This window comes from Durio zibethinus, chromosome 4 (genome assembly GCF_047325235.1).
Source record: "Durio zibethinus cultivar Kanyao isolate XHJ-2024 chromosome 4, ASM4732523v1, whole genome shotgun sequence".
NCBI classification, from domain to species: Eukaryota; Viridiplantae; Streptophyta; class Magnoliopsida; order Malvales; family Malvaceae; genus Durio; species Durio zibethinus.
In genome coordinates, this window is record NC_143165.1 from 10,736,104 (window position 1) to 10,756,599 (window position 20,496).

General features: G+C 28.5%; 2 protein-coding genes and 1 pseudogene across 3 annotated transcripts; all 3 read left to right on the forward strand.

The window, feature by feature from the left end:
• Positions 1 to 5,469: 5,469 nt before the first annotated feature.
• LOC149519129 (disease resistance protein UNI-like) lies at positions 5,470 to 6,821 on the forward strand (annotated as a pseudogene). The gene is made up of 2 exons (XR_016341536.1): positions 5,470 to 5,545; positions 5,628 to 6,821. The product of XR_016341536.1 is annotated as a disease resistance protein UNI-like (transcript).
• Positions 6,770 to 9,310, forward strand: LOC149519130 (disease resistance protein At4g27190-like). Its single transcript, XM_089759529.1, has 3 exons — positions 6,770 to 7,571; positions 7,967 to 8,824; positions 9,175 to 9,310. The coding sequence occupies exons 1-2, from the start codon at positions 6,901 to 6,903 to the stop codon at positions 8,703 to 8,705; spliced, it is 1,410 nt and encodes a 469-aa protein (XP_089615655.1). The 5' UTR covers positions 6,770 to 6,900; the 3' UTR covers positions 8,706 to 8,824; positions 9,175 to 9,310.
• On the forward strand, positions 9,160 to 17,071 carry LOC149519131 (uncharacterized). Its single transcript, XM_089760212.1, has 5 exons — positions 9,160 to 9,420; positions 10,587 to 11,471; positions 11,818 to 12,435; positions 13,417 to 14,052; positions 16,532 to 17,071. The coding sequence occupies exons 1-5, from the start codon at positions 9,160 to 9,162 to the stop codon at positions 16,547 to 16,549; spliced, it is 2,418 nt and encodes an 805-aa protein (XP_089616338.1). The 3' UTR covers positions 16,550 to 17,071.
• Positions 17,072 to 20,496: the final 3,425 nt, after the last annotated feature.

The window sequence follows — 20,496 nt, forward strand, 5'->3', positions numbered from 1 at the left end:
AATTAAATCTCACCAAACTATTAGAAGATTTAATGAATTTTCTCAAAAATAAAATTTTATAAATATCTTTCAAATAAAATCTCATTAAACTATTGAGAGATCTACATCAAAGTAAATCTTTCCAAACAATTGGAAGATATTATTGATTTTTTAAACTAATATATTAATAAATTCAATGATGGAACTTCTTCAGGGAATGACACTGGTCTTCATGAATACTCTTAAGGTGAAAGAATTATCTTAGATTGCTACCAAGCTATTAGAGTAATTTTAAGATTAATTTTCAATACTAAATATTTTAGTAAATTATAAACATTTTTAAAGTTTGGATAATTTAAAATCAAACTGGTAATATATTAAGAAAAAAGTTAAGAAAATTTTAAAAGTAATAAAAGGTAAGAATAAGGCTTTGCTTGACATAGAAGATGAAAAGGGATAAGGATAAAACTTTTTAATCTAATAGTTAAACTACAAAATAAAAATGTGGTTATAAATTTTAATTATTGGATTAATAAAGTTTTTCATTCCTTATCTTTTCCATCTTTAATTTTAAGCAAGCAAAGTTTAAGTGTTGAAAGATATTATTTTAACATAAATAACTACGTTAGTAATGTAAATTTTAAATTAAATATTAGTTAGTTTAAAATAAGTTATAGGTGATGTAATATCTTAAGATAGAATTATAAAAATTTTAAATATTATGAAAGGTAAGAATACACGTAAAGAGATATTTTTTAACATAAATGATTAACTTGTTATGTTAAATTTAAATTATTTATTATTCATGTAAATATTTTTAGGCCAAAGACTAAAAAATACTTAAAAGTAAAAAAAGACAATGTTAAAAAATTAATGTTTGAAAATAAAAAAATCAAAACAATTATTAATGTGAACATGTGTGAGAAATTATAAAATTAGTATAATTTGTCATAAAATGGGTTAGAAGTGTTATAACATCAAAAGATAAAGTTATAAAAATTTTTACATTAATAATTAAGAAAAGAATAAGTATAAGAAGATATTATTTTAACATAAATAATAAAGAATAAGAAAAAAATTTTAAATTAATTATTGCTCTTATAAATATTTTAAGCCATGACTAAAAAATATTCTAAAGACTAAAAACATAAAAGACAATGTTAAAAATTAATATTTGAAAATAAATAATCTTCATATATATATATATTAACTCAAACATGTGAGAGAAATAATAAAATGCATATCATTTGTAGTAAAATGAGTTAAAATCATTGTAACACCCTAATAAAGAATTAGGAAAATTTTAAGTATAATGAAAAGGTAAGAGTAAGCATAAGAAAATATTATTTTGACATAAATAACTCAATTGGCATTGTAAAATTTAAATTAATTATTTTTAGGTCATGGCTAAAAAAATATTTTGAAGGCTAAAAAAAAAGATAACTTTAAAAATTAATATCTAAAAATAAAAAAATTCAAAAAAAAATTTATTAGCATGAATAGGCGAGAAGAAAAATTAAATTCACCTCATTTAAAGTAAAATAAATTAGAAATGTTGTAACATGCTAAGAAAGAGCTATGAAGATTTTAAATGTAATAGAAGTCAAGAATAAATGTTAAAAGGTGAGAGCAATATTAAATTCATATCAATAGATGTAAAATAAGTTTAAAATGTCGTGAAACACTAAGAAAAATTATGAAAATTTTAAACATAAAGGTAAGAATAAAAGTAAATATGTGAAAGTAACAATAAAATTTGTATCAAATTGTCTAAAATGGATTAGAAGCATCTTAACACTATAAGAAAGAGCTATGAAAATTTTAAATATAATAGTAGATAAGAATAAGTCAAAGAATATATTATTTTATAGTAAATAATTATATTGCCAACTTAAAATTTAAATAATTATTTCTCTTATAAATATTTTTACGTTAGTGGCTAAAAAAAAATTTTAAAGACAAAAAATGAAAAGTCAATTTTAAAATTTAATATTTAAAAATAAAAAATAAAAAATTATTAATGTAAACATGTGAAAGAAATAGTAAAATTCATATAACTTGGCATAAATTGGATTGAAAGTGCCTTGACATCTTAAGAAAAAAGTTATGAAAATTTTAAATGAAAAAAAGATAAAAAGATAAAAATAAACATAAAATTTTAAGAGTAATAATATAATTTGTATTGATAGAGTAAAATATATTAAAAATATCATAACACTTTAATAAAAAGTTATAAAAATTTTAAATATAATAAAAAGTAAGAATAAATATAAACGGGTGAGAGTAATAATGAAATTTGTATTATTGATATAAAATTGATTAAAAGCGTAGTGTCACTTCCAACTTGCAAGAAAAGTAAAAGACACTTGGCCCTTGTCTAGTTGTCTTCCACCAAGGATTTGAACAAGGAAAATGATAATAATGATGATAAAAGAAAATCCAAAGAAATTAAACAAGTCTTTGATCAAACTTTTCTCTGTAGTTTCAATCAATCATAAAGATTTCAAGCACAACTTCTGAATATTTGTGGATACTTGAAGCTCTTTGTTCATTTGAAACAAGGTTGGTTTCTACTTAAGCTTTCTTTGAACTCGAAAAAAAATATGCGTGGATCGAAATAAAAAGCTCCATTTTGGATCCTGAAAATTCATATTTCCTAGGTATATTTGTCTCTCTCTCTCTCTTTTTTTTTTTCTGTGTTTTTCTCTGTACAATAAAAGAAGCAAAAATAGTATTGCTGTATAATTTTTTGGTTTCTTTGAGTTCTATTTTTTATTTTATTTCATCCTATATCTATTCTGATTTGCGTTTAACTTCAAAAAAAGAAAAAAATAATTCAATGTTCTTATAATCTTATTGTTACTAATCTTTATTCCCTTTTTCTTTTAATTTCTATTAAGGTTGTTCCTTAATTCTCCTTTCCTAATGATCTCTGGAGTTGATGATGTAAAAAGTTCTCACAGCTTTATTTAGAATGTCCATCCCCAATTTGGTATGCTTAAATAATTATTTTTATTTCCATAATTTTTTATATGCTCAAAAGTTGTTTGCTTGTTTGTTTCCCTACCTTATTTAAATAAAAAACTGCATTTATAAGGAAAAAAATGAAAAAAATGGATTTATTTAAAAATTGAGAAAATATTAGATAGATTAATGATCAAAATACATACTGCCTTTACTCATACCACACGTAACATATGTCGTAACGTCTAGATCCGGGGATCTATCGCTAGACATTGACTTTCAGGGAGTCGCCACCAATCTTTTTTGTCTAGGTGCGATTGGCCACCTAAAGAATCTGTCCTTCCAGGGAACACCTAAGTTTAAGGGTCCCTAGAAGAATAGGTTCAGGTCTGCTAACCAGAACAGGGTTCGGGAGTTCGGTTACGTGTGAGGAAGGTTATAGCACCCTCACAACGCCCATCAAAAGATGGTACCAGCTTGAATTTGTGTTATCCAAAAGCCTTAAAATTTTACCAAGTAGTTAGTTGTTGAAAATTATTCTCAATTGACTCTAATACTTTTAGCAGAAAATTGAGAAAATTCCCTCACCTCAAGAGTATTGCAAGAAAAACTACTGTTTCACTTACAGAGGCTCCGTCGTCGGATTATTTAAAAAAAAAAATCAAAATTAAGATAGAAAGGAAGGAAAGAATGATTTTTTTTTGTAGGAAAAATTGATACTTTCAACTTTTCCCTAAAAATATTTTTTGGAAATTTCGATTTTCAAGGAAAATTGATACTTTCAACTTTTCCTCAAAAACCCTTTTTTTGAAAATTTATTTCTAAGGAAAATTGATACTTTCAACTTTTCCCCAAAAATATTTTTTTTTGAAATTTTGATTTTTAAGGAAAATTGATACTTTCAACTTTTCCCCAAAAATATATTTTTTTTTGGAAATTTATTTTTCTTTTAAGGAAAATTGATACTTTCAACTTTTCCCTAAAAATATTTTTTTTCGAAATTTATTTCTGAGGAAAATTGATACTTTCAACTTTTCCCCAAAAATATTTTTTTTTTGAAATTTATTTCTGAGGAAAATTGATACTTTCAACTTTTTCCCAAAAATATTTTTTGAAAATTTATTTCTAAGGAAAATTGATACTTTCAACTTTTCCCTAAAAATATATTTTTTTTTGGAATTTTTTATTTTTATTTAAAGAAAATAAAATAATAAAAAATAAATAAAAAGAATATTACATAAACTTAATCTAATAAATAAAAATTAAAATAAACAAAGAAATAAATAAAAAAAAAAAAAAAACCTGGAGCGGCTCGGATCGCGGCTCGGCTCGGCTCAAGGCAGGAAAACGGCTCGGGGGGGAGCGGCTTGGTGGCTTGGCTCGGCTCAGCTCGGCTCGGAGGGGGCTGGCACGCGCGGGTCAGAAAAGCGGGTCGACGCCCGGGTCGGGTCGGGTTGCGGCAAAACGCGCGGATCCTCTGGGTTACTTAAGGCCAAAACGACGTCGTTTTGGGAGGGTATAAAAGGCACCTTCCTCCGTTTTTTGGCAGAACGCTCCTCCCCCTCTCTCTCTCTTCTTCCTTTTTCTCTCCCTTCTCTCTAGAAACCGAAGAACACCGGTGCCGGATTCTGGAAATTTTCGCCGGAATCTGGAAATTTCACCGGAAGTTGGTCGGAAAGTTGCCGATTTCTGGGATTCTTCGCCGGAAACTGGGCATGTCTCCGAAAACTTCAATGTTGGCCGGAATTTTCGCCGGAAAATTCAAACTTCGCCGGAATCTGGAAATTTCCCAGAAATTTCCAGAAAAAATTTTCGCCAAAAATTTCTAAAAAATTTTTCTCACTCCCAGAACACTCCTAAACTTTTTCTAACTTCCTATACGCCTCCTTTTCTCTCAAATCAGTAGCTTTGCTTACTGTTTTCTGTGTTTTTGAACTGTTCCAGGAGGTGCTTTATATAAGGATTGATCAGGAGTTTCTGATCAATCCCAATTCCTCCTTGGACGGGAATTCAATCTTTGAATCCCACTGGACTCTTCTGATTGAATTCCCACTTCCAATGGGATTCTTCAGCCTTCAATCTCAGCCCTCAAAAATCAAAATAAAAAAAAAACTAGATAATTAGAAAAGAAAATCAAAAATTAAAAATTAAAAATAATATCAGATAATTCGGGAAAAAGAAGATAGAATTAACAGATGAAAAAAAAATAATAACAAATAAAATAAGATAAACCCAAAAATATATTACACAAAAAAAATAATAATAATATATAACTGTATAAATAAAATACATATAAATCTAATCTGAATAAAAATAAATAAATAAATAAAGATATACATAATAATAATAATAATAATAATAATAATAGAATACATAAAATACAAAAGAAGAAAAAAATATACAGGATTGAAATGGGCCTTACCCATTTGGGTCAGGCCCAATTGATCTGGGCCCGGACCCAATTGGGTGTCTACAACATATATTCTTAATATACGCATGAACACTGAATAATTTCTTCCTTTTGCAGAATTTTAAATTTCAAAGTTGATCCATCAACAATTTGTTCTCCCCTACTTCACAATTGGCTCCCAAAGAAATTAAGGTACTTTGCAAACATTCACAATTGCTTTTGTCTCTCTGCTGTTTATTTGTTTACTAATCATTAAGTTGTGTATCAATCTCAGATCATCAAAGAATGGCTGCTGAATTTGCTGTCTCTGCTGCTGCCAATGCTGTAGGAAACCTCACAACAGAATATGCATCACCTTATGTTAGTTACTTTTTCCGATTTGGGAAAACTGATGAAGAATTCAAGAATTGGAGAAATGAACTTGAATTGAAAAGTGATCGGGCAAAAAATGATGTCGAAGAGGCTATAAGGCAAAATGAGGTAATTGAGAAGGATGTCCAAGACTGGCGAAAAAGGGCAGAGAAAGAACTGGAAGAAACCCAGTGTTTGGAAGCTCAAATAGAACGTATGAAGTGTTTCAATTGGTGTCCAAGTTGGGGTTGGCGATATTGCTTAAGTAAGAAAGTGGCAAAGAAGACGATCGTTATCGATAAACTTCTTGTGAGTTGTAACTTTCCACGGGTGGGCCACCGTGCTCCTCTAGAAGGAATAGAATTCTTCCCCTCTAAAAATTTCATGCCTAATGAGTCTCCAAATTTTACTTTCAATGAGATCATCAAGGCTCTAAATACTGATGGTGTGAACATGATTGGATTGTATGGAATGCCAGGGGTGGGCAAAACAACTTTGGCAAAAGAAGTTGGGAAGCATGCTAAAGAACAAAAGCTCTTTGACAACGTTGTGATGGTTACAATGTCCCACACTCCAAACATCAGCAATATTCAAGATAAAATTGCTGCCATAGTAGGTTTAAAATTTCAAGAAAGTATCGAAGATGTAAGAGCCGAAGAGTTATGGCGGAGATTGCAAGGCGTGGAGAAGATCCTCATAATTATCGATGATGTTTGGAATGAATTTAAATTGCAGACTGTAGGTATTCCATTCGGAGTTGAGCACGGGGGTTGCAAAATTCTTCTGACCACACGTCTTCGACAAGTCTGTGTTCATATGAATTGTCAACAGAAATTTCAACTTGACATCTTATCCAAAGATGAAGCATGGGCTTTGTTCAAAGATACGGCTGGTCTAAAAGATGTTTCTTCGAGATTGAATGATGTAGCCAAGGAGGTTGCTCGTGAATGCAAGGGTTTGCCTCTTTCAATTGTAACAATCGGAAAAGCTTTAAAAGGTGCAAGTCTAGATGGGTGGAAAGCAGCAAATAAGCGACTCAAGGACTCGAGACATTTAGACAATGAAGAGGTTTCTCAAGGTATCTACAACTGCCTTAAGCTGAGTTATGATTATTTGAGGGAGATAATATTCGAACATGTTTCTTGCTGTGTTCCCTTTTTCCAGAAGATTGGGATATTGAGATTGAGGAGTTGGTTATGTTAGCAATTGGTCATGGATTATTTTCTCATATTTACTTAATTGAAGACTTGCGGAGAGAAATTCGTGAAGCACTAAGAAACCTCCAGGAGTCTGGTTTGTTATTGAGAACTGATGATGATGATGATGATGATGATGATGAAAGATACGTAAGCATGCATGACGTGGTTCGTGATTTTGCTCATTGGATAACATCTACAGGGGAAAATATATTCATGGTAAAAGAGGGGTTGATGGAATGGCCTCTAAGTGAAAGTTGTGAATCCCATACAGCAATCTCCTTTTGGAACAGCAACATTAATATTTTTCCTGAAAAGTTAGAATTTCCAGAACTCAAAATTTTGATTTTTACAGGAAATACTTTAGTGAAAGTTCCGATTGCATTTGTTGAAGGAATGAAAGCCCTCCGAGTTTTGCATCTCGACAATGTCATTTTCTCACTAGAAGTACTTAATTTGGTAACAAATCTTCGAACTCTGTGCCTTGTAAAATGCGAGTTGGAGAACATCTCATCGTTGGGAAATATGAAAAACCTTGAGATTCTTGCATTTTCTGATACTAATATTTATGAGCTACCTGAAGAATTAGCGGCATTGCGTGGCCTAAAATCGCTACATTTTTTTGACTCTGGAAGAGAACAGATCAATTTTCCCCCTAATTTACTATCAAGGTAATAGTAGATGTCAATTATTTTATTTAATCATATTTCCCAAAATTAAGTATTTAGTTTTATGTTATTTATTTTTCTTTTATTTACTTTATTAAATAATTTGACTCTAGACTATGGGAAAAATATCTACCTTAAGCATTTGGTCACTCCCGTTATCATGAAGCATTCAGAGCTGTAGTCATTTCCATTTTTAAAAAAATGCTATTATATAACATGGTTGTCACATGAATTACAAAACAATAAAAAAATGCTCAAACCTTTTTTTATAAGAAAAGGTGCTGAAGAATCATGCTATATTTGCTGAGGTAATTAAAGTTAATTTATGTTTACTTCTATTTTTATGATTCGCTTTAAGTGTTTGATAATACATTTTTGTATTTGTGTGTAACAAATAGGTTGACATCACTTCAAGAACTACACGTGATATGTAAAAACAATGTTAACTTATCGAAGCTGAATTCATTGTCTCGTTTGACTGTGCTGTCACTGAGGGTTTCTGCTGCTCAATGTTTTCCAGAAAACTTTGCGTTCCCTAAACTACAAAGCTACATTATAGTTGTAGATAAAGATGTTGAATTTATGCAGGGGCTGAGCTTTAGAACCTTGGAAATTATTGACTCAACTTCATTAAGTGCATACAACGAGTTGTTCTGCAATGTGGAAAAGTTGGCTCTGGAGAATGTCATGGGACACAAAAATATTGTCCCAAACGTAGATCCAGAGGGCCTAAATCAATTAACTTCTCTTGAGCTTAAAGATTGCCATGATATGAAATGCATGATGGATACAACAGGAGAGAAAGGACCAACCACTGCTTTCTCTAATTTGGAGAAATTAAGAATGGAGGAAATGACTTGTTTAAAAGAGTTGTGCCATGGTCTGCTTCCGATTAGGTTCTTACAAAAGTTAAAAAATGTGGCCATTGTTAATTGTGAGATGTTGAAAGTGGTATTTGAAATAGATGGGCTTCTTGAAAAGGAAGAAATTAGTCAGGCGCCACTACTTTTAAACAAGCTTGCATCTGTACTCATTATCAGAATTGGAGAGTATATGGAAATTGCAATCAACCCATCAATATCACGCAAGCCTGCAAAGTCTAAAAGTATGCAACCTCTCGGAAGTGCAGTGAATTGAAATCCATCTTCCCGCCTTGCCTTTCTCAAAGCTTGTTGCATCTACAACAACTTGAAATATCTCAGTGCAATAGATTAGAACAAGTCTTTGATTTTCCCCAAGAAGGGGGAAAGCTTGAGGTATCTGCTTTCTCTCCATTTTTCCTTTAATGAATAATGGGAAATTGCTAAACTTTATATATTGCTCATATAATTAACTTGTATTGAAGATTAGAAGAGATAAAGTTTAATTAAATTATATTAGTAACTAATCTAAATGTATATTTATTACATGACTTGCAAGTTGAGAAAACTAACACTATATATCTCTTTTTTTTTCTCTTTATTAGTACACTTATAAAATCATTGTATTTTTTCTCTTTTTTTTATTCTTTCTAAATTATATATTATTCAATAACTACTATTATTGCCTTTGTATATAATGTTTTGTCCATATTTATTTGCATTTTCAATCAATGAATTCATGTCAGGTACGACCACTCTCTAATTTAACTTCTTTGGAGCTAAAGTCATTACCAGAACTAAAGTGGATATGGAAAGGGCCCACCCATCTTGTTAACCTCCAAAGTCTTAAGACTTTGAATATATGGAGGTGTGTGCAACTGGCATATCTCTTTTCGACTCCCCTTGCTCAAAGTTTGGTGCATCTGGAAGTACTCGTAATAAGCCATTGCAACTCTTTGGAACATGTAATCTTCGGAGAAGCAGAAAATGAGGTCTTCAATATGACAAAGGATAAGACTTTAGCCACCGCAAGACATTGTGCTATAGAGATTGCAAATTTTAAGACTTAAAAATTTAAAGAAGTTGAGTAGTTTTTGTGTCATGTCATTATCTTTGAAGGCGTTCGAAGTTTGCAATTGTCCCCAATTAACAGAGTTCAAGACGTTGCAGGCCCATTTAAAAGTACTTCTCTTATATTATATTTTTGTTTTAATTTTGTTTATTTTGGTAATAATTAATTGAATTATTTATCTTATAACAAAAACGTCAAAATTTAGTACATTCACATCTACATGTAAAAGTATTATATAGTAATATATATAATTAGCTTCTGTTGATGTTTAAAAGAAAAAAATTTAATTCAATGTCTATTTATTACATGGCTTGCAGGTTGAGAAAACTAACACTGTATCTTTTTTTCTCTTTATTAACACACATTATAAAATCTTTGTATTTTTTTCTCTTTTTTTATTCTTTATATAATAAAATATTATTCTATAACAACTAGTATTGAATTTATAAAGCTCTTAAATCGTGCAATTTGATAAAGGGAAAAAAGGGAAAAAAAAACAAAAATAAAAAATAAAAAAAGGAAATAGGAAGGAGAAAGAGAAAAAAAAAAGGAAAAAAAAAAGAAAATGTAGGAAGAGAAAGAAAAAGAAGGAAAAAAAAAGAAAAGAAAAGAAAAAAAGGGAAAATTAAATTATTTAAAAAGTTTATAATTTTATAATCTATTGTATTAAAAATTAAATTAATAAAATTAATTATATTGATTATTTTTTCCTACATAATTTTAATCTTGTTTATAAATTTATTTTATTTTACTTTTACACACACCATTAATTACATTATAATTGTATTCAATTTATATTCATAGAAAAAATTTATGGATAAAAAATATATAAAAATATATTTTTATAATTGTTGTGTTGCCGTGTCCATGTCATGTCTTAACTATATTATTTGTCACTATTCATGCTTTTTAGGTTCTAGTTATACTCAACTTGATTGTCTAAATTTCTACAATAATGAATTTTTAATGAAAAGCGATAGAAAAAATTATTCTTTTAACTCAAATCTTTCTTTTTCCTAATAAAAGAAATCCAATTATATGTTTCTAATTCTGCTAATAGTTTCCATTATATTGTGAATTTATCAGGATGTCCCATCATACGGTTTCAAGGAATTGTTATGCAATGTCAAAGAACTTACCATGGATGGAATCATGTATCACAAAATTCTCATTCCATATGTAGATCCACGGGGACTAAACGAATTAATTTTTCTTACACTTAGAGATGGTAAAGAGCTGCAATGCCTGATTGATACAACAGATGAAGGCCATGTCTCAACCGTTCCACTGCTGCCAAATTTAACAAGTTTGAAGCTAGAGCTATTACCAGAATTGAAGTGGATATATAAAGGGCCCAACCATTATGTCTGCCTCCAAAGCCTGAAGGTTGCAGTAATTAGTCGCTGCAATAAATTGAAATATCTCTTCTCACCATCACTTGTTCAAAGCTTGGTGATGCTAGAACAACTCACGATAGAATACTGCGATGAATTGGAACACATTGCCACAGAGTTGGAAATTGATGATAATATAGAATCAGACAGTGGCCTCCTCCATCCTCCGCCCTTGCCAAAATTGACATCTCTTGAAATACATGGTCTGATTAGGTTCTTACAAAAGTTAAAAGATGTGACCATTAGAGATTGTAAGCGGTTGAAAGTGGTATTTGAAATGGATGGTCTTCTTGAAAAGGAAGAAATTAGTCAGACGCCGCTACTCTCAAATTTAACAAGTTTGGATCTATCTTCTTTACCAGAATTGGAGAGTATATGGAAATCACAATCAACCTATCAATATCATGCAAGCCTCCGAAGTCTGAAGGTTGTATACATTTTTGGGTGTCATGAATTGAAAGCGATCTTCCCGCCTTGCCTTGCTCAAAGTTTGTTGCATCTACAAAAACTCTCCATATATTACTGTAATGGATTACAGCAAATCATTGATTTTCCCCAAGAAATGGGTGAGCTTCAGGTACTTGTTCTCTCTCCATTTCTCCTTTAATGAATAATGAGAAATTACTAAACTTTATATATTGATCATATAATTAACCTCTGTTGAACTTTAAAAGAAATAAAGTTTAATTAAATTATATTAGTAAATAAACTAAATTTATACTTATTGCATGGCTTGCAAGTTGAGAAAGCTAACACTATATACCTTTTTTCTCTTTATTAACAAACTTTATAAAATATTTGTATTTTTTTCTCTTTTTTTATTCTTTATGTAAAAATTATTATTCAATAACTACTATTATTGCCTTTGTATGTAATGTTTTGTCCATATTTATTTACATTTTCAATCAATGAATTCATGTCAGGTACGACTTCTCTCTAATTTAACTTCTTTGGAGCTAAAGTTATTACCAGAACTACAGTGGATATGGAAAGGGCCTACCCATCTTGTTAACCTCCAAAGTCTTAAGACTATGAGAATATGGGAATGTGCGAAACTGGCATATCTCTTTTCGACTCCCCTTGCTCAAAGTTTGGAGCATCTAGAAGAACTCGACATAAAAGATTGCGGCCTTTTGGAACATGTAATCTTCGGAGAAGCAGAAAATGAGGATCAAATAGTTTCAAACGTGGATGGCTATCCTTTCCGCTGGCCTAAGTTGAGAACTCTCAAGATAATTAATTGCGGAAGATTGAATTATGTGTTTCCAATCACTTTGGCTCAAGGACTTCCTTATTTGGAATCTGTTGAGATAACTGATTGTTCTCAACTAAAGCAGGTCTTCAATATGACAAAGGACAAGGGTGGGCGTCCACTACAAGACATTGTGCTACAGAGATTGAAAATTTTAAGGCTTAAAAATTTAGAGAAGTTGAGTAGTTTTTGTCCAGAAAATTTTGTCATGTCATTATCTTTGAAGGAGTTCGAAGTTCGCAATTGTCCCCAATTAACTGAGTTTAAGACGTTGCAGGCCAATTTAAAGGTACTTCTCTTATACTATATTTTTGTTTTAATGTTGTTTATTTTGATAATAATTAATTGAATTATTTATCTTATAACACAAACGTCAAAATTCAGTACATTCACATTTAAATATAAAAGTATTATATATAATTAGCTTCTGTTGATGTTTAAAAGAAAAAAGGTTGATTAAATGTATACTTATTACATGGTTTGCAGGTTGAGAAAAACTAGCACTACATATTTTTTTCTCTCTATTAACACACTTTATAAAATCTTTGTATTTTTTTCTCTTTTTAATTCTGTACATAATAAAATATTATTCAATAACTACTATTATTGAATTTGTAAAGCTTACAAATCGAATGATTTGGGGAAGGGAAAAGGGCAAAATGAAAGAAAAAAAAAAGAAGAAACGGGATGAAAAAGAGAGAAAAGAAAAGGAAGAAAATGTAGGAAGAAAAAGAAAAAGAAGGAAAAAAAAATGAAAAGAAAAGAAGAAAAGGAAAAAATGAAACTATTTAAAAAGTTTAAAATTTTATAATTTATTAGTATTAAAAATTAAATTAAAAAAATTATAATTATATTGATTATTTTTTCCTATATAATTTTAATCTTGTTTATAAATTTATTTTATTTTACTTTTACACATACCATTAATTATTTTATAATTGTGTTCAATTTATATTCGTATAAAAAATTTATGGATTAAAAATATATAAAAATGTATTTTATTGTCATGTTTTACCATACCCATGTTTTCTATTTTTAAAATTGTTTAGTTGTCATATTCATGTCGTATCGTACTTGTATTATTTGTCACTATCAATGATTTCTAAGCAGTAGTTTGAATTATTTAAATTTTTACAGTAACAAACTTTTAGTGAAAAGCGAGGAATAAAAATATTCTTTTAACTCAAATCTTTCTCTTTCCTAATAAAAGAAATCTAATTATATGTTTCTAATGTTGCTGCTATTTTTCATTATATTGTGAATTTATCAGGATGTCAGAAAACTTACCACGGATGGAATCATGTATCACAAAAATCTCATTCCAAGCGTAGATCCACAGGGACTAATTGAATTAACTTTTCTTACACTTAGAGATGATAAAGAGCTGGAATGCTTGATTGATACAACAGACCAAGGCCATGTCTCAACCGTTCCGCTGCTGCCAAATTTAACAAGTTCGGAGCTAGAGCTATTACCAGAATTGAAGTGGATATGTAAAGGGCCCAACCATTCTGTCTGCCTCCAAAGTCTGAAGGTTGCAGTAATTAGTCGCTGCAATAAATTGAAATATCTCTTCTCACAATCACTTGCTCAAAGCTTGGTGATGCTAGAACAACTCAAGATAGAGTACTGCGATGAACTGGAACATATTGCCACTGAGTTGGAAATTGATGATAATATAGAATCAGACAGTGGCTTTCTCCATCCTCCGCCCTTGCCAAAATTGACATCTCTTGAAATACATGGTTGTCCAAGACTACAATATGTCTTCAATGTGGCAAAAGAAAAGAATGGAGTTGATAATGCCATTCTGCCACCATCATTGGAGAAGTTAACCATAGTGGTTTGTCCTCGATTTGCAAAGTTCATTATTCAACAAGTAGTCCACAAACGGCTTCAACTAAAGGTAATTTTATACTCCTTTCCTTACATTATGGTTTGAGATTTTACCTTTGGCCCAAATCTTTTCTCTACTCATAAAATAATCAAAGTTTTGAATCTCTTTTCAGAAAGGGGTTCTTATGTAAGTTTTATATTAGAAAAATTAAAATAAATCATTCAAGACTTATGTTGAACTCTCATCTTTAACAATATTTTATGTTCAACTCATTCAAGACTGAGTTAAACTTGTTTGTTATTTAAAAAAAAAAAAAAAAAAAAAAAAACCTTGTTAAGTAATGGCAAAATAATAAAATAAGCTCTCTAACCATATTATAATCAAAATTTCACTTAAGCCCTTACATTATTATTGTGTGTAATTTAGCCATCCTACTATTTTAATTTAATGAAATCCAATTTGGATGGGAATTCAAACTGCTGGCATGCATACATATAGGTAAACTTTGATGACATGGCACTCAGAGAACATTTAGATAACATTTCACTTGCTTTTAAAATAAATAGAATTTGAAAATCAATTAAACATATTTAATTTGTACATTAAAATAAAATCTTGAGAATGGTATTTGTTTTACATATATACTAGCTTTTTTAACCGTGTTATTATTTTCATAATTTAAATTTATTTTTTAATTAAGTTTAATTTTTTATATTTCCTTAATAAAAGAATATTTAAACTTTTATTAATCAACTATATATAATCATACATTCATAAATTTTAAGATACGATTAAATGATAGCATTCACATATTGTTGTTTTAAGTTTAATTTTTTACAAAATTTCAAAAATCCTTTCCTTTTTATCAAAAAATTAATTTTATTTATTTATTTGCTAAACACCAAAAATTTTGTTACTAATTATTTATTTTTTGATAAAAAAAAGCAAGGGTCAATCTTTTAATAGTCAAAATTAATAATTTTTTATGATAATGTTAATATGGATATAAAAAAAAATCATTTTATTAAATTGTAAAAGAAATTTATATTAATAGAATATTCATAAACTATTAAATCTTATAAACCCAAGCCAAAAATAAAACATCAAATAATAATAATTTCTTTTATATATATATATATATATTTGATTGAACAATAATGCATATATAAGTATTAATTTGTTCATAGCCATTTGCTTTTTATTAGTTTTTATTTTTTACATACTTCAACATATATATTTGCTTTTATTAAAATATAAGTCAAAATACGTTTATAAAAAAAATCAAATATACAAATTGAGAATGCATATACAGTTGAAATCTCTTGAACTTATGCGTAACAAATATTCAACTTAATAAATATATAAAAATATATAAATCAAAAAAATTTTTAGAATAAATCAAATCAAATGTATATATCATATCATAGAAATAAGACCAAATAAATAGTTTGAAGGAACAAACAAATGGAAGAAATAAAAAACAATAAAATATGAAAAAAAGTAATGAACCATACCTATTACCGAGTTGAAATCAATCCAAATGTACGTATGTTTTCTTTCCATTATTGAAATTTGATAAAAAAATCAATGTCATTTAAGCAAAAAAATACAAAAGTAAAAACAATCCAACACCATCACATATTGATTTTTGCAAATAAAAAAGAAAATAAAAGAAAAAAGAGAACAATAAAGGCAAAAATGAACTTGTTCACGGTATGATGTGGTTTACTCTTCTTTCTAACTTTTGTCCATTCCCATCAAAACCAATAAACCATAACTGTCAAGTACAAAAAAAAAGGCTTGTATTCTTCAATTTCTAATTCTAATAACAATAAATAAAATAAGCTTGGCTAGAAGGTGACCTCTCACTTTATAAACTTTTTATTTTCAATTTTAGATTCTGATTTCATCAAATAAAAATTTATTAAGTGTGTGTGTGTGTGTGTGTATATATATATATATATATATATATATATTTGGAATTATGATTAAATTTTAAAAAAAGGATAAATTATTATTTAATATATTTAAATGCAAAACTTATGCAAAATTTTCAACCTTTGTTAGAGTTTGATTTGAATTTAAATAGTTATCCAAAAATATTAAATTTAGATAATTTATTAAATAGAATTATTTGATGGTAGATAAAAATATATTAAGCATATAAATACATATATATTTTTGGAACTATGATTAATTTAAAAAGAAAAAATAAATTATAATTTAATATATTTGAATTTAAAATTTATGCAAAATTTTTTGTATAGATTATGATTTGAATTTAAATAATTATTAAAAAATATTAAATTTAAATAATTTATTAAATAGAGTTATTTGATAAATAATATAATAATATTAACATTATTCTACATGTCATAAAGAAAAATTATTCATATAAACGTGTATATCAGCACATCTTATTTGATAATTTTGTATCTTGTAAAATATATATATATAATAGATTTTGTACTTTTGAAATCATATATTCTTTGACCATTGTAATTTATTCAAATTTTAATGAAATTATGACATTTTTATATTTATATAGGAATTACGATGTTCTTAGTTGAAGCAAGACAACTTGTACGACACTATTAATTGGGAGAATATTTTTCAAATTCAAGATGGACACTTACTCTTAAGGATTGAGATTTTAAATCTAGAGGGTATACATCAGTTGCAGAGTCCAATCCAAGTTGCAAGCCTTCCTTGTCTTAAAGACTTAAAAGTGTCAAATTGTAATAAGCTGAAATCTCTCTTCTCTTCTCTGCTTGCTCAAAATTTGCCGCAATTGAAAATTTTGAATATAGAGTATTGTGAGAAGCTGGAAGAAATCATTGAAATGGACCAAACTTCAATAGCATCATCATCACAGGGTCATCTCCAAACTATATCCTTCCCTAGTCTTCAAGACATACGGATTTCTAGTTGCAGCAATTTGAAAAGCTTGTTTCCTATTAGTGTCACCCGTTCTTTTGCCAACCTCGCGAGCATCAAAATTACAGGGCCTTCTAAACTAGAGCAAGTCTTTGGGTATCAAGGTGAACTAGACATTGAAGATGATCAAAAGGGAATAGTGCTCCATAAATTACAAGAATTGTATCTTTTTGAGCTATCAGACCTCAGGAGTTTTGCTTCAATGGGTTATCATTTCCGATTCCCTTATTTGTTTATTTTTCACATAATCAAATCTCCGAAGTTGACCACAAGTGTCATCATGGATTCAAAACATCCTGTGCATGCCATAACAGAGGTACCTAACATACATTTTTTCTAACTATTATGCTGAATTAATTAATTTGTTGTCCTTGATCATATTGATACTAATGATGAAAAGATGATGGAAACAAAAGTTATGTTAGTATATAACTACATATTATTATGAAATGGATGACTCTTTTATATACATACACAAGTCATATGCATAATTAATTTATTAATTACTTCTAGCATAACTTACTTAATGAGAATTGTCTTTTGTTGTGAAGGAACCCCAACAAGTTCAGAATAATACAACAGAAGGTTTCACCACAATGGAAGAGATAGTTGATAATCAATCCACCTGCAAGGATATATTTTGGGCTCGTTCGGGTAATCAAATACCTCTATATATGACTGTGGGAGAAACAAGGATAATGTTACGCAAGGAAGTGAAAATTTCAGGAGAAACTTGTTAGCTAAACAGGTAAATATGGCTTTTTTCCATGTCTAGTGGTGGATTTACATGGCATTGTGGGGTGTACATTGAAAATAAAAAAAACTTTAAAGAAAATTTGTGTTGGATACCGTCAAGATCATTTTTTGGACACTCCTAAAAATTAGAAAATAAGAAATTTTAAAAGAAAATTTTCCATAAACATTCAAAATTTTCTTTTAAACACTATTTTCATGGATAATATTGATAAATCCATCGTCAGTATTTTATATATTATAAGTGAACACTTCCCAACAAAAATCTTGAATCTGCCTCTGTCCATGTATTTATGATTTCCTTAATCAAGTTTCTTGTTTAAATTCTTATTCATTATTTGCCTCAATGATAGGTGGTTGATACTTGATTATGCTTATCATCGTTTGAGCTTTCTGTTTTATGGCGCATAAACTGGTTGGATCTCTATTTTTTCAGTTTTACTTTGCAGTGAAGAACTAGTTTACTCTACAATTTCATAGCATTTGAATGTTTGATATTGTGAATAAAGTCATGTTTAGCCATTCATGTAAGACAAATTTCATGTATTTTTTTTATTTGGACTCAGAACTCAAGCTTACATGTCTCATAAATCCTCTTCTTATCACTTGGCCAAGACATTGGTGGCAAAATTCATGTACTCTAAAGAAACATGGTTTTCTGTGTTCAGTTTGGTTTGCTGGTTCTTTATTAGTTCCTTATAGCAGCTTGTATGGATGAGCAGTATGCAGTTATGTCTACTTGCATGTCATAGATGGTTCTCCATGCTTGTTTTTATTGTGGTGATTTAATAATTAGTTCAATGATATGTTATTTATACACTATGTTATATGAACTCGTGTTAATAGACATCAAACATGAATAAATTTTGTTTTGACAATTTTTTATATTAATTTTGAAAATCAAAGTATCCTATACATATGAACAGTAAAGTGTTCAAAAAATATCAAGACCCATACGGAGCCAAATTGAATTGGAAGTTAATTATCCCACAAATTTACATACAATACACTTTGTGGAGATTATTTGTTGTAGCAAAATTTGTAGAAGCAGCCGCAACAATAATACCAAAAGATACCATGCAATAATGATGATGAAATTCATGACATTTAAAAAGGAAAAATAAAAATATAAACCAAATCAAAACATGTAAATAGCAAAAATACTATTATGTAATTCAACTTTTACATCATATAATGTTTTAAATTCCACTAAGATCTTTATAATTTTTTGTTATTCATCTAATTAGTGGGAATTTTTGGGTGGCTAATTTGGAAGAAGACAGCATGCTACCCCAAGGCCATCACTTTCCTCAAAGGCCAAGGGATAAAATATTGTTGGAAGGAGCATCATTATGAAAAGGGACTAAAGGTTTTGGCCTTTTTTATTATATTTTCTTTTAGTTTTTATTGATTTCGGTAATATAAACATATTTTCACTGATTTGTTAATTAATTGAAGATTGTCCATATTTCATCCATATTCTCGTGTCTTGATCTAGCTATATATCGAATATCATTCTCTTTGAATAGTGTGAAATGAAATTAATTAATGAAGATGCATTTGCATACATGTGAATATTTTCTCTAGTTTTAAATTTTGAATTATTTCATTATTAGATTGATTGATTATTTATTATTAAAAAATGCATTTCCATAGGTAAAAAAATCAAAATATAAACCAGTCGTGTTTTAGGCCAATAATGTATAGCTAGTTGCTTAATGTTTGCATTTTTTTTTCATTTTTTCTTAATATAATTAAAACGAATTTGATTAATCATGTTTATTATAAGTAGATCTGACAATTCGTATATTTATATAGTGTAAAAAAGTAAAATTCATGTATTCATTTCGTGTTTTACATAAAAATTGTATCATATTTTATATCGATACAAAAATATAAATATATTTTTTGGTTTTGTTAAATTTATATATAGTTTCAGTATAAGAAAATGAAAGATTAGTAATAGTTTTGTAACAGCGTTTCACTTACAAACACCGCTAACTTTCGTGTTTTTATAAAAACTTAAGGTGTTTATTATCAAAAAGCTACTAAATATTCAAATAGCGACGTTGTTACTTACAAACGCCGTTAAAGACTAAAATTAGCAGCGTTTATTGATTAAAATGCCTTAAATAATCCTTTCTAAAACATTGGAGTGATTATTAAAAGCTTTTTTTTTAGAAAATATCTTGAATAATCTCTCATAAAAAATGAATACGGGATTATTGAAGGTATTTTTTGCAAAAAAAACGTCATCTATAATTTTACTAAAAAATTATAGAGGATTATTAAAGGTGTTTTTAGTCAAAAAACGCTTTCAATAATCTCTTTCATTTTTTTATAAGAAGATTGTTGAAGGCATTTTGTGCAAAAATCGCCTTCAATAATCCCTTCTAATTTTTTATGAAGGATTATTGAAGGTGTTTCAGATAAAAAAAAGTATTGAATAATTTGCTCATAAAAAATAAAAGTGATTATTGAAGGTATTTTCTGTAAAAAAAAACTTCAATAATTTTTCTAAAAAATTGTATAAGATTATTAAAGGTATTTTTTGTCAGAAATATCTTCAATAATCCCTTAAAATCGCCATTAAAAATAAAAACTAGTAGCGTTTATTGACTAAAATGCCTTAAATAATCCTTTCTAAAAAATTGGAGTGATTATTAAAGGCTTTTTTTTGTAGAAAACGCCTTAATAATCTCTCATAAAAAATGAATACGGGATTATTGAAGGCGTTTTCTGCAAAAAACGCCATCAATAATTCTGCTAAAAAATTATAGAAGATTATTAAAGGTGTTTTTGGTCAAAAAATGCTTTCAATAA

Excerpts from the sequence above, each read along its gene's own strand:
- LOC149519130 (XM_089759529.1), top strand. The coding sequence starts at position 6,901 with ATGTTAGCAATTGGTCATGGATTATTTTCTCATATTTACTTAATTGAA. Across the intron at positions 7,572-7,966 it reads CCCCCTAATTTACTATCAAG|GTTGACATCACTTCAAGAAC; the intron begins GTAATAGTAGAT and ends TGTAACAAATAG.
- LOC149519131 (XM_089760212.1), top strand. The coding sequence starts at position 9,160 with ATGAATTCATGTCAGGTACGACCACTCTCTAATTTAACTTCTTTGGAG. Across the intron at positions 9,421-10,586 it reads TCGGAGAAGCAGAAAATGAG|GATGTCCCATCATACGGTTT; the intron begins GTCTTCAATATG and ends TGAATTTATCAG. Across the intron at positions 11,472-11,817 it reads AAGAAATGGGTGAGCTTCAG|GTACGACTTCTCTCTAATTT; the intron begins GTACTTGTTCTC and ends AATTCATGTCAG.